This window comes from Danio rerio, chromosome 5 (assembly GCF_052040795.2).
Source record: "Danio rerio strain M-AB ecotype USA chromosome 5, GRCz13ab, whole genome shotgun sequence".
Classification (NCBI taxonomy): domain Eukaryota; kingdom Metazoa; phylum Chordata; class Actinopteri; order Cypriniformes; family Danionidae; genus Danio; species Danio rerio.
Window position 1 is genome coordinate 74,377,501 of NC_141025.1, and position 15,214 is coordinate 74,392,714.

The window sequence follows — 15,214 nt, forward strand, 5'->3', positions numbered from 1 at the left end:
TGATCTCATACGAATTTGTATGAATTACCCACTTAACTGACAAAACATAAAATAATTACGTATCCTCGTGACATCAGGCTGGAAACTTATTTTAAAGGGGTATAATAGGTCTGGGCGATGCAGTGGCGCAGTATGTAGTGGTGTCGCCTCACAGCAAGAAGGTCGCTGGTTCGAGCCCCGGCTAGGTCAGTTTTGTTTCTGTGTGGAGTTTGCATGTTCTCCCTGCGTTTGCGTGGGTTTCCTCCGGGTGCTCCGGTTTCCCCCACAGTCCAAAGACATGCGGTACAGGTGAATTGGGTAGGCTAAATTAACCGTAGTGTGAATGAGTGTGTATGGATGTTTCCCAGAGATGAGTTGCACCTATGTAAAACATATCCTGGATAAGTTGGCGGTTCATTCCGCTGTGGCAACCCCAGATTAACAAAGGGACTGAGAAGAGAAAATTAATGAATAATAGGTCTGCTTATTTCTTGTATCAGAAGAAATGTCGTTATATGTGACGTTACTCAACAACAGTATCGCACATTTTCCCAGTATCGTGCAGCCGTATTTGCATCATAACAAAGAAACACATATTACAAAATTGAGAAAGGGGAAAAAAATGAGTGGAATAGACTTTTATATTTTATGCTTTGGATTCAGCAAATGTTCTTAACGCACAACAATGCACCTCAATTTGTTTAACAGTGTATTTCATTTCCGCTCTATGATGCTGTTTTTAATTACAAAACTTTTTTTTTTTTTTCGACAGAACGACATTTATCAAGAAGGATTGAGGGGAAAAAAACGAAAAACAAAACATGCAAAACAGAAACCTAACAAAAACACACTCGGACACAGCAAGCTCACCCTTGAACGGTAAAATTCAAATAATATCTATTAAAATTCGGCAATCAAATATTGTACATTTTCTAGAACTTCCACAGTGCACACGATCATATAAGAGCAGACGACTTGTTCTATCTGACGAAAGTCAACAGAGAGACAAACGAAACTAAACTACGTTAATCAGAAAGCCATAACACTGTAAATAAAGATACAAAGAGCAAGTATAAAGAAATAAATAAAAAAATTACTGTTTTTAAAGCCCAAAACACATTGACATTGACACAAGTTTTGTGCGACAAAATAAAACTGCCTAAAAATGATAGTGTAAAATCAGTGTATTCAATGTTACATCATCCCTTAAAAAGCCGTATGACGTAACTGCTAATCACATCCAAAAATATCCAAACCCCTCAGAGATTCCGATTTTGTTCTGAAACCATTTCATCGATGAAAAGCAGATCGAAGCATCGCTTGTGAACGACAAAGGCATTTAAAAAAAGAAAAAACTAGTGCATCTCATGTGCAAACCTGTATTACATACGATAATATCCTCCATTAACTGATTATTTTGGCACAAACAAACGATTATAATATTCCAACAATAAAAAAAATCAGTCTGACCATTAAATTGTTCATACCTCCCAGCGTCACACCTCTTAAAAGTAAAAGCGTAGTTTATATAACATAGCCGGAGGTGTTTTACTAGGACTTCGACACCTGCTTGCGTCTTAATAAAACCGTCAACTCCACCGCCCAGTCTGAATGCTAAATGTTGTTTGGTCGATTTAAACACAGCACGTACAGCAGAAAAACTCGACACTAAAACATCGAAATATTGCAAGACTAATGGCTGTGAAGATGTTCATATAAAACAAAAAGAGCAATATAGGAAGGGATGCCACTGCCAGCTTCTCTCACAGTGCAAGAGGGACACTCGATTACAGCGTTTTGGAGGTGTGATTAGCGAAAGCCCTTTGAATGTGAGGGATTGATTGCTGTCTGGTGAAGCTCAGCCCTTACAGTTGAGTTGAACAGGCAGTGGATGTCGGGTTTCAAGTACACCGATAAAAGTCGGAGATAAAATAACGGCAAACCAGGCTTCGTTTTGAAAGCCATCGGCTCATGTGGTGATCCAAAATCTCAGTCAAGTAAACTAGAGAAGCAGTATATATAACGTGATCTCCACACTTCAAGCAATAAAAACACAGAGGCAGAAAAACATCGGTGAATCTCACAGAAAATTGTGAAGGAATGTCTCAGGTATATTTCTCTTCAAAAGCCTCAAAAGAGAACTGGTTTTGTGGAATTGCAATGTCGTAAAAGGGTTAGTTCACTCAAAAAAATTATTTAAAAGATATTTTAGATGAAATCCTGGAGCTTTCTCAGAATCCATAGACAATGAGGGTTCCGAGATATTTCAAGTCCAAAAAATGGAGCCAAAGATGTTCTCAAAACATTCAGTATGAATTCAGTGGTTGAACTGCAATCGTACGAAGCTCTAAGAACACTTTTGTAGCAAATAAACTCTGTAAAAATACTTTTTTGTCCTATATCGTTCACGTCAAATTAGAGTTCGCATTTACTATGGCCTATCATCTTTGCTATCATCTTCAGGAACAAAAATTAAAATATTTTAGATGAAATCGTGGAGCTCTCTCAGCCTCCATAGAAAATGAGGTTCCTGAGATGTTTAAAGTCCAAAAAAAGAGCCAAAAATGTTTTCAAAACATTCAATAGGACTTCAAGCGGTTGAACTGTAATCATACGAAGCTCTAAGAACACTTTTGTAGCAAAAAAAAAAAACGTGTAAGAAATTATTTTTGTCATATAGTGTTTAAATTAGATTATAGTTCGCATTTACTATGGCCTATCATCTTTTACTATTTTTGATAAAGTCCTGGAGCTCTCTCAGCCTCCATAGACAGCAATGGTTTGGAGACAATTAAAGTCCAAAAAAAGAGCCAAAAATGTTTTCGAAACATTCAATGGGACTTCAGTGGTTGAACTGTAATCATGGGAAGCTCTAAGAACACTTTTGTAGCAAAAAAAACCTTGTAACAAATTATGTTTGTCCTAAATCATTCACATCCGATTAGAGTTGCATTTGCTATGGCCTATCATCTTTACTATCATCATCAGGAACACAAATTAAGATATTTTAGATGAAATCCTGGAGCTCTCTCAGCCTCAATAGACAATGAGGGTCCTGAGATGTTTTAAGTACAAAAAAAAGAGCCAAATATGTTCTCAAAACATTCAATGTGACTTCAGTGGTTCAACGGCCATCACACAAAGAACACTTTTGTAGCAAAAAAAAACCCTGTAAAAATACTTTTTTGTCCTATATCGTTCACGTCAAATTAGAGTTCGCATTTGCTATGGCCTATCATCTTTACTATCATCATCAGCAACACAAATTAAGATAGTTTAGATGAAATCCTGGAGCTCTCTCAGCCTCCACAGACAGCAAGGGTTGCCAAAGGTGCCAAAGATGTGTATTTTGTAACAGATAAAACCCTGTAAAATATACCCTTTTGCATACAGACCATTTCAATGTGGTGATGTCATTGGCCCATGAACATTTCCTCCTTGTTGTTAAACTATAATAACTGTAATAAGAGACAGTTCAATCATAACTTAACGTTAAAACGGTTCTCATAACATCATTAATCAATAGGTTGACCTTTTTGAATTTTCGGAAGCTACGGAAATTAAAAATGTAAAACAGGAAATAAATTAGGACCGTTGTTATTGTTTACATCCCTCAAAATGGTCTATAATTGACATCAGATTAGAGTTCGCATTTACTTTGGCCAATATGACACTTATAGACAAGACACAGGTGAACATAGTCATCAAGAGTGTTCTCGGAGCTTCGTATAATTACAGTTGAACAAGGAGTATTTTGACAATGTTTTTGGTTCCTGTATAGGCTTTGAACATCTCGGAATTCTATAGAGGGCGAGAGAGCTCCAGGATTTCATCTAAAATATCTTCAAAGGCAAATGAAGAGCTCAGGGGATTAGAACTACATGGGTGTGAGTAATTAACTGGAACTACATGGCTGTGAGTTTTCATTTTTGGGTGAACTAACCCTTTAAAAGGCAAAAAATGTTAGCTTTTTCATATGCAACTATCATCTATCTTTTGTTTTTTTATTAAAATACAATTGTAGGTACAAGTGGAGCACGAGTACGAAACTGTAAATTAGCGCAAAAGCATAAAACTGTGCAAATTCTTGGCAGAAAAATCACAGCAGCTCACTTCTATAACATCCAACACAGCGCATAAAGCAGCATTCGTCAGGTCGCAAAAAACAGCTGATGATGGTGAGGATCAGGGTTTGGCAATCTACTAAGGACACAACTGGGTTAAGACAAGCTTTTTTGGGTATTAAAAATGGTGTAAAAACCAAACTGACCACTGCTAACTGCTGCAAAATTACTTTAGTAAATCAACTTGCATGAATTCTTCAAAGTTTGTATCTGAAAGAGGAATTCAGCAAGTAAAGCAACACATTGCCCATGCCTTTTCAGTGCTACGGTTTCAGTGGGCAGCTTTAGTAAATGCAGACAGAGTAGTTTTAAATGCCAAAAGAGAGTTTGCGCTGTTCTTTGGGGGGGATTTTAAGGAGAAATACGCCTGACATTACTTTGTGAGATTCACCCAAAAGTGTCGATATCCTCAAGTCTTGAACTGTAACTGGTGAGGTCTGACTTTACAGCTTAACTTTGAAAATCGTAAAAGGTTTAAAATCCTACAGCCATGCAAACATCGAGAAAACTTCTGAAAGTAGTGATATGCAAATAGCCTGTACACGATTCACATAAAGCTTTGCTCGGTGGATCTTTAAAATAGACGTCCACTCTTAATTCTCACATATGGCTTTGCTCTCTTGTGGCTTTCTTGCCCACAATTCCCTCATATCCCCGCTTTCCCTGATCTCAGTTTCACGTGTTTCTGCAGTTCAAGACCTGTCTAAAAGCATGTGGACGCCCACCACATGATCAAGCATTTTTACATTCATTAAAATCTCTACAGTCTAAAATGATATATATATTTGTGTATATATATATATAAAAATGGAAACATGTTTTCTTTTATAATGTAGATCATTTCCTTGGCATTGTATTTACAGAGAGCCATCATGATTACAAATCCTCCAAAATGATTTGGAAATCCAAAAGACGGACTGTTGATCAGGGCTTTCGTCTTGGAGACTTCAATAAACGTGTTGTCGTATCAAGGTCTTTTCTATAGGTCCTGTAAATGCTTTTGGGATACATTCTCTCACCGCATCAAGGCAGCTTTTCAGTCAGGCGGGAGTCACAGTTTGGGGTCCTCGTGTGGATTCAGAGATTGGCAATTCTGCGTCTTGGAATGGGAAGCGGATGAGGACGAGGAGGAAGAGGAGGAAGACGAGCTGCGTCTGGTCTCCACGCCAGTACTGGTCATTTTCATCTTGCGCCGTTTTGCTAGCGGCGCGTTGTCGACACTTTTAAGGAAAAAACCCTCACGCTTCCCCCGGTTGAACGCCTGTGGGAAACAATGCAGATTACAAAGACTCTTAAGTCCGTCAAGGTTGTTTACATAGAAAAATAATGGAAAAGTGCACATTGGATTCGGTGTGAATGATGTGACTGGCCCCAACAATACACTACCTGACAAAAGTCTTGTCGATTATTCAAGTTTTAGGAACAACAAATAATAACTTGACCATTTAGCATCAGAAGTGGCTTATATTAAAGGCAAATCCTCTAGATTACGCTTATTTTACCAAAATAAAAGATGACCTTGATTTTTAACTGTTTAATTAGGACAGGAAGGTCTGACTTTGCTTAGACATAAGTCTTACTGAACAGAAATAATGTCCAGTATAGAATATAAAGTCATGCTGCAGTAGAAAAAGAATGAATATTGTGTCCGACTCCCATGAGCTTGGAGGACTGCATCCATACATCTCTGCAATGGCTCCAGTAACCTATTAATAAAGTCATCTGGAACGGCAAAGAAAGCGTTCTTGCAGGACTCCCAGAGTTCATCAAGATTCTTTGGATTTATCTTCAATGCCTCCTCTTCCATCTTACCCCATACATGCTTAATAATGTTAATATCTGGTGATTGGGCTGGCCAATGCTGGAGCACCTTGACCTTTTTAGTTTTCAGGAACGTTGATGTGGAGGCTGAAGTAAGACCCAAACCATGACTTTTCCTTCACCAAACTTGACTGATTTCTGTCAGAATCTTGGGTCCATGCGGCTTCCAGTAGGTCTTTTACAGCATTTGTGATGATTAGGACGCAGTTCAACAGATGATTCATCAGAAAAATCAACCTTCTGCCACTTTTCCAAATAATCAAATAAAAGTCAAGTTATTATTTGTTGCTCTTACAACTGAGATCAATGACAAGACTTCAATACACTACAAAAATTTATTTTCTCTCTTAAACTTTTGTTTCTAGTCCAAATATCATAATTGTTTTCAGAAATAATGAATCAAAATTAATTGATCTTGTATTATCCTTATTTTAAGATGAAAAACTCTTAAAATAATAATAATAAAAAAATTATATATTATTGCCGAAAAATTGACAATGGATCTCGTTTACTAATAATGGTGTATGTTTTTGTTCTGTGTAATGTTCTGTGTAATGGTGTAATGTTCTGGTTCTGACCAGAACCAGGAAATCAGAGCACATCACACCTGTCTTCAGTTCTTTACACTGGCTCCCAGTTACATTCAGAATAGATTTTAAAGTGTTATTACTGGTCTATAAACCACTAAATGGCCTAGGGGCTCAATACATTACAGATATGCTGACTGAATACAAACCCAACAGATCACTCAGATCTTTAGGATCAAATAAACTGAAATTTCAAGAGTTTGGTCAAAGCAGGGTGAATCGGCTTTCAGCTACTACGGCCTCCGCTGCTGGAATCAGCTTCCAGAAATGATCAGATGTGCTCCAACATTAGGTACATTCAAATCAAGACTGAAAACACATGTGTTTAGCTGTGCCTTTACTGAATGAACACTGTGCTACGTCCGACAGATCACACTATTATGTCTTTCTTTTCTTTTCATTTTTTTATAACCTGTTTTAACACATTTTAATCTGTTTTTTTAACATTTGTATTGTTTTTTTTCTCATACTTGTCTTTTTTATTCTTGTTTATGTAAAGCACTTTGAATAGCAACTGTGTATGAAATGTGCTATATAAATAAACTTACCTTGCCTTGCATTTTTATTTTCACACCTAATTCACAAAACTTCTTAAACGTGTTCTTCTGTTAGTGAAGTTGGTGTGTTCAGCTTTGTTCTAAATTAGCTTCTGCGTGCTCAAGTTTAGTCATTTGCATAATACATACTAGAGCTGCTCGATTTTGGTAAAAATCATAATCACGATTATTTTGGTCATAATTGTAATCACGATTATTCCAAACGATTATTAGTTGAAGTCAAAATTATTAGCGCTCCTGAGAATTTTTTTAAAATAAATATTTCCCAAATTATGTTTAGAAGAGCAACGAATTTTAACAGTATTTCCTCTTTTTTTTCTTCTGGAGAAAGGCTTATTTGTTTTGTTTTAGCTAGAGTAAAAGCAGATTTAAATATTTTGAAACCTCTTTTAAGGTCAATATTATTAGCCCCTTTAGGCAATATATATTTTTGATTGTCTGCAGAAGAAACTACTGTTATACAATGACTTGCCTAATTACCCTAAATAAGCCTTTGAATTACACTTTGAATTTGAATGTTTGTATTTTAAAAAAATATCTAGTAAAATATAATGTACTGTCATCATAGCAAATATAAAATTAATCGGTTATTAGAAATGAGTTATTAAAACTATTATGTTTAGAAATGTGTTGATAAAAAAACTTCTTTCCATTAAACAGAAATTTGGGAGGAAAAGGGTTGAGTATAATAAAATAATTCTGACTTCAACTGCATATATTATTTTCCTCCCTGCAAAGGAAAGAGAAATAAATACAATAAAATAAAAATATGAAACAAACTGCTTTAAGCATCTTTACTGTAAGAAAAACACTTTACCTACAAAAGTCCTTCAGTCAAAAGCAGAGAGGGATTTTCTCGTTGTTTTATTAATCATGATATTGTCATGTTATTGTTTTTGCTTTCACGCGTCTTTTGATTCTCAACTCGTTTATTACACAAATATGGGTTAATTTGAATAGTCACTAAACACTGCGTTTTGACACCTATTTGAACATTAAAGCGCTCACGTTAATGACTTTAGATGTGTGTGCTCTCTGCTCGTCGCAATGTGCGAATGAGACCAAGTGCTGACCAAGCATGCGGTCTTTCGCGCTTTTAAGAGCAACAAGTGAGGACAACTGGAAAGGGGACGGTAAATAATAGAATAATCGTTTATCTCGATTAATGGTTTTTTATAATCGTAAGAAGTCATAATCGAAATTGAATTTTCGATTAATTGCACAGCCCTAATACACACTCAAACTAACTTCATATAAAGGCTTTCCGCAAAGCATCACTTGTTTGGGGAAAATTATAAGACCACAAATTATAAATTAAGAAGGCACGATTATGGCACCGAAACAGAAGGATGAGTGCTTTAAGGTTCTGGAAGTACATGATTATTTCATACATGTCTTACCAGTTTTTTGTACATTTAAAATAATTTTTTGTGCAGAAGTTTTAATGAATCATGATTTATTTGTGAACATATTTAATGCATTTGTGAACATATTTCATTTTGTGCATACGCATGGCTAGTGAATGAGACCCAATGTTTTTTAATTGTCTAGAAAATGCTTCTTAATTTAAGAATTTTGAGATATTTGGAATAGAAGCACTACAAAAACTAAAGCAAGAAAAGTCTTTTTTGCAGTGTACACACTCAATATAGCAGATGAACGGTCTAAAATGCAAATACTGGACCTTGTAGGTGGCATTAACATAAGTGCGGACGGTGGGACCGGTGGACTCCAGAACATCAGGGGTGCAGAGCGGGGTCGAGGACATGACGCCGCCTCCCTGAAGCCAGGCGTTCTCCTTCAGAGCCGAGAGCTTCAGCCGCCGCTCAGGATCCACGGTTAGCAGACCTGCGAGCGTGAAGAGGGAGATAAAACGTCAGATAGCTAGCATTGGAAGCCAATTTGGAGGCTGCCGGCATGAGGATCCTTCAGCCACTAAACCAGCCGTCCTCAGGGACCATCGCACTCTTTCCGTCCACCAGGGCACCGAAGCTCATCCATCTCAATCTAGATGATCAGATGACAGCTATAATAACAAGCACTTGTGCTGAAATTGGACTGAAATGTGTTTGAGAGCCTGCGGGTCCCCGACGACTGGGTCGGGAATCACTCATCAAAAAGCTTCAGAGAGCTATAAAAGTATTAAAAAAGATTTTGCAGCTATTTCAGGGTCATAATCAATAGAGACTCGGAGTATTGGGTGAACGCAAGTAAATTTCACAGGTCTCAGTGGCCTGAAACCATAAAAACTGCAATTCAGTTACTGTGGCTGATCACCAGCCGTTTCGCAGAAGGCTTCATAAACTAGTAGAACAAGGGCTTTCCTGAGTAAATCCTCAATCCTAAGCCTGATTTAAATCAATCACATTCATCTGACCGCAATGGACATTCAGGAAATGGAAGGATGATAATAACCAATCATAGAAACTGCCAACTGATTTAGAAGTACTGGAGGTAAAATAAGCTAAAAAAAAAAAAAAACTAAGCTAGGGTCTCCAGCTAAGGTTGTCAAAATTATGGACTATCGGTACAGATTAGTGTTGTCACAATATTGAATTTTGGTACCTTTTGGTACTGAAATTTTAAAAACGTCCATTTCCTGCTAACATTTAAGCACTGTTGAGCATGTTCATAAACACTGCTGATTTGTGTTTACATGCTCACAGAAATGACTGTGACTGGCTGTGAAGGTCATCAGTTCACTGCGCTTTACCGCTGTTTACCAAGTGCAAACACAGATACAGGGACAGGATCTGTCTATGAGCTGACAATTCTGATGAATCGACTGGCTTTAAAATGCTCCAGTGTCCCTTTATCTGTAGCTGTGTCTCATTTCAAAGACTGCATCCTCCGAAGGAGGCATTTTAAGTGCGCTGCGTGATCGCGGCGCGGCGAAGGCTGTCTCATTTTAAAATAATTCAAAGGCTAATTTTAACGCAGCCTCAAAATGCTTCCTTCGTTTCCCAGGTAATGAGGGACACAACCGGTAGATCATTTGCTGTCTCAAGATTTATTGCGCTTGATAACGGCAGGGCGTTTTTAAAAGAAAACTCTGGTTTAAATGTATTAAGTTTAAGTTTATTTTACGTGGATATCTAAACACATGTTTGAAAAAAAAAAAACTAAAAAAAAAAAAAAGAGTATGACATGTCTTACTAAAGAATGATTTCATAGACAGTTTACATTTTTATGTGTACATGTATGGATCAGATGAAGTTGAAACCACAAGTTTAAATAAACTCTAGACAGTCAGAAGTTTACATACATTTCCTTGGTATTTTGGTATAACTGTATAACTTTGGTCAAATGCTTTGAGTAAATGCATAAATGCTCCTCACAATGATTTGAAGGAATTTTGGCCCACTCCTCCTGACAGAATTGAATTTTGCCTGTAACATCCCTACCGGTGTAAAATTATCTGCAGTTTTACACAAACTCCAATGTCATGAGATTATATAATTGCTGTATGAATTCATATATTTGAATGCACTGTCCTTTAACTAGAAAAAAACTATGGTTCCCAAACTCTTTATAAACATTATTAGATATTTAAATATGTACTCATCTAATATTTTTGATCTAAAAAAACCTACCTATATACAGAGTATAAGCACTGCGAAAACCAGTAACCAAAGTAAACTATCAGTACCTCTCACTAGATCTTTGGCCTCCTCGGACACACCCTTCCAGGCTTCTCCATCCAATGAGAAATCGCCCTCTTTGATCTTGTGCATGATGTCGGCAGCGTGCGATGATGTCATAACTTTTTTCTCACTCTGGAACGGAACTTGGCCAGAGAGCATGGTGTACTAAGAAGAAGAACAACACTACCTGTATCAGTATTTGTAATATATATATGTATTATTACATTTATTGTATTTGTCCACATATTCAGCCACAGAATGAGTGTTTATTAATTCTGAAAAGATTTATGATTTTTGCTAATTATAACTATTATTTTAATTATAATATATATATATATATATATATATATATATATATATATATATATATATATATATATATATATATATATATATATATATATATATATATATATACACAACATAAAATAGAATAAAATAAATTAGATTTCTTTTTATTATTCCAGTTTTATTTTTTTTGGTAACTGACCAAGTCAATTGACCAACAGTTTTAGGCAACTGAGCAAGTTTTATTCAACTGACCAATAGTTTTAGTCAACTGAGCAAGTTTTATTCAACTGACCAATAGTTTTAGTCAACTAGCCAAATTTTTCAATTAACTGACCAATAGTTTTAGTCAACTTACCAAGAGTTTAGTCAAATGATCATGAGTTTTAGTCAACTGACCAACAGTTTTAGTCAACTGACTAATAGTTTTGGTCAACTGACCAACAGTTTTAGTCGACTGACCAATAGTTTTAGTCAAGTGACCAAGAGTTTTAATTAACTGACCAGGTTTTAATCAACTGACCAAGTTTAGTCAACTGGCCAAATTTTTTAATCAACTGACCAATAGTTTTAGTCGACTGACTAATAGTTTTAGTCAATTAATCAATAGTTTTGGTCAACTGACCAGGTTTTAGTCAACTGACCAACAGTTTTATTCAACTGACCAATAGTTTTAGTCAACTGACCAATAGTTTTAGTCAGCTGACCAATAGTTTTAGTCAATTGTCCAACAATTTTAGTCGACTGACCAATAGTTTGTCAACTGACCAATAGTTTTAACCAACTGACCAAGTTTTATTCAACTGACCAAGTTTTAGTCAACTGTCCAACAGTTTTAGTCGACTGACCAATAGTTTTAGTCAACTGATCAAATGTTTTAGTCAGTTGACCAAGTTCTAGTCAATTGGCCGAAACTTTTTTTATCAACTGACTAATAGTTTTGGTCAACTGACCAACAGTTTTAGTCGACTGACTGATAGTTTTAGTCAAGTGATCAAGAGTTTTAATTAACTGACCAGGTTTTAATCAACTGACCAAGTTTAGTCAACTGGCCAAATATTTAATCAACTGACCAATAGTTTTAATCAACTGACCAATAGTTTTAGTCGACTGACCAATAGTTTTAGTCAACTGATCAAAAGGTTTAGTCAGTTGACCAAGTTCTAGTCAATTGGCCGAAACTTTTTTTATCAACTGACCAATAGTTTGTCAACTCACAAAGAGTTTTAGTCAACTGACTAACAGCTTTAGTCAACTCACCAACACTTTGTCAACTGACAGATACGGACCAATAGTTTTAGTCATCCTTTACTAAAATAACCTTGATACACACACACTTACCAATATGACCCCAAGGCTCCAGAGGTCACACGCCTGGTCATATCCCGAGCTGTGGAAGAGCTCAGGCGCTGCGTACTGCAATGTAAAGCAGGGGGTCTGCAGAGGGGCACTCCCGCTCCCCGCCGGAAACAACCGTGCAAAGCCAAAGTCAATAACCTTCAACACAGACTCATCCGACTCATCAGCGAACAGCACGTTCTGCAGGTGGAGGTGAAAAAGACAACAACACCGCAATGCATTAACATAATAAACCACAAGAGGTTATGCGTTACAGCCATTTGACTTCATGAGCATGTTTTAGCACTCTTGATCCAATTATGAAGCATCACAATGTATTGAAACAGGCAATGCGTATCGCATCATGAGACAGCTGCTCTAAACTACACCTGAAAGATTTCATTTTTGCGAAAATAAATAAATAAAAAAATGAATAAAAGTTGCCTGATGAAGATTAATGTCGGCAGTCTAGTGCACTTTTCCTCAGTGCTTTTACCTGCATGTAAGAAGCCACATTTAAATTTCCTAGCACGGAGACCAATCAGCACACGGAGAGCTGAGCACAGAGTGAATGCTGAATGTATAATATCACCGAGTGAAATCAAGCAAACTATGAGTGATGATCACACAGCTGACGGGAGAGGCGAATGAGAGAACTGACTAGAGCGTGGCCACTTAGTGGAGCAACAGATGTGAGCATAATGCCTTTCTCAACACATGACAGAATCCTTTTATACATTTAGACAGAGAATTGATTAAAAAAGGCAGTGAAGATGCCCATTTAGTTGTTGTATTTGCGTTTATTTCATTGAGCTTATTTGTGTTCAGTTTGCTGTTTGCAGTGCTTTTCAAACGTCGACAAATTGGTGTCAAAAATAAAGATTTATAAATACACATTAGGGTTGCACAATATTGAAAAAATCTGACATTGCGATATTTAGTTTTTGTGCTATATATATTGCGATATGAATATGATTTCATCAGATAAACTGAATAGCTCTATTGGGGAATATTTCATTCATTTAGATCAGGGGTGTCAAACGTACGGCCCTCGGGCTGGAACAGGCCCGCAAACGAATTTAATGTGGCTCGCGAGATGATTCTGTGAGCTGCATATATTGCTGTTCCATTTGTGTCCACTGGATGGCGCAATAGCAAACTTAATTTCATCCCATCAAGAAGCCTGGATGATGAAGAAAACTGGATGATGTGCTTCACGAAAGATGCACACTGTTTATGCTACTACAATATTTTCTCTACTTCTCTCCCAGATAAACAGTTGCTAACCTTCATAAAACGGCAGCGATCGAAAGTTAACTACAAGTATTTATATTATTTATTAAATTAAACATTAATTGTATTTACAATTAATGCCCATCTTTTATATATCAGGGGTTCTCAAACTCGGTCCTGGAGGTCCGGTGTCCAGCAGATTTTAGCTCCAACTTGCCTCAACACACCTGCAAAGATGTTTCTAGCAAGCCTAGTATGAGCTTGATTAGTTAGCCCAGGTGTGTCTGATTGGAGTTGAAACTAAACTTTGCAGGACACCTGACCTTCAGGACCGAGTTTGAGAACTCCTGTTATAAATAATATAAATACTTATCCGTAACTTTCAATCGCAGCTGTATCTCTTCTAGCAACAACAGCAACACCCATTAGCCATCATATAACAAATAATACGATTAGGGATGCACGATATATCGAAGGCCATATTGTTATCGGCCGATAAATGCTATTTTTAAGATTATCGTTATCGATCCGATGTCTAAATTAGGCCGATATCTTTAAGCCGATAAATTACGTAATTGTTGCTGCGCACGCGTGGGCGGAACATGTTCAGACTTGTTCATGGATCTCTCCACACACTGATTATTCCTTCAAAGTCTGTGCTTTCTTCACGTGGTATTGCTGTGCGTTAATAACTCGGTAAGTAACCATTATCCTTATCATTGTAGATATGTTTGATTGAGTGCCATTGTGTATTTTGTTTCAAATCGCCTCAGGAAAAAATATTACATATGAAAGCCTTTCCTGCTCTGTCTGTTTGTTGTATTAGAGATAGCAGGGAGATTTACTTATTACTCCAGGGCCGAATAATATTATTTTCGGGGTTAATTCTTTTATTTGCAACCGGTGAATAAACAAGGACCCGAAAAAAGCGCTCCTCTTTTCTGTCTCTCCCTCTTCGCTTCACACACACATACACACACACCAAACTGACCTGCACACGTGACGCGCTAAACAAAAACTTTACGGAAGGTTTTTAATCTAATATAATTATTTGGTATTATCAACGCGTTGCTTGCCATGTGTTGTTGATGATTGTATTCAGTTTGATCGGAATATTCATATTGATTATAAGGAGCGCGCGAGAGCTTTCACCACACGCGTGCACACACATTGATCTGACAGCCTTCACACACACATAGATCTTGAGCCTTCACAGATCAACAGGGGAGAGCCTAGGTGCACCGGTTACTGAATCCAGCATACGGGCCACACGTTCTGTCTTTATATTCTGCTCTGTGTTTGTCATAAAGTCATCTGAGCTCAATGATCAGGTTTGTATCAAAATCCGAGGGCAAATCTGCGCCCTCACAGGTCATTTTCCCCGCGATTGACAGCAAGAACGAACACAGAAGCGTTGATGCTACATGTGTTCAAAATAATCTAAAACGCCAAATGCGATGAATTTATGTTGTATCTTCTAAAATAATACATTCTGTATCTAGCTTATCACTTGTACTGTGGCTCAGAGCTGTCAAAACACCTCTAAAAAAAAACTTTTTCGGACATGACATATTTATACACATGTACATTACCGTAACCTGTTTTATTCAAGAACATTTGAGCTGGTTTAAGTCCTTAGCTCT

The 15,214-nt window shown here is 37.0% G+C and overlaps 1 protein-coding gene and 1 long non-coding RNA gene across 4 annotated transcripts in view; one reads left to right on the top strand and one right to left on the bottom strand.

The window, feature by feature from the left end:
* Positions 1-602: 602 nt before the first annotated feature.
* The window catches only part of rps6ka4 (ribosomal protein S6 kinase A4), a 46,269-nt gene continuing 31,657 nt past the window's right edge, over positions 603-15,214 (bottom strand). Inside the window, exons 15-18 of one of the 3 annotated variants that reach the window (XM_087252277.1) lie at positions 12,342-12,539; positions 10,718-10,877; positions 8,753-8,916; positions 603-5,364 (exon numbers count right to left, since the gene is read on the bottom strand). In XM_087252277.1, the coding sequence (XP_087108403.1) occupies positions 5,155-5,364; positions 8,753-8,916; positions 10,718-10,877; positions 12,342-12,539 (732 nt within the window). In that variant the 3' untranslated portion in view covers positions 603-5,154. 3 annotated transcript variants of the gene reach the window in all.
* LOC147844507 (uncharacterized) lies at positions 11,189-13,609 on the top strand. The gene is made up of 3 exons (XR_015492127.1): positions 11,189-11,697; positions 11,741-11,880; positions 12,045-13,609. It is a non-coding gene; the product is annotated as an uncharacterized LOC147844507 (long non-coding RNA).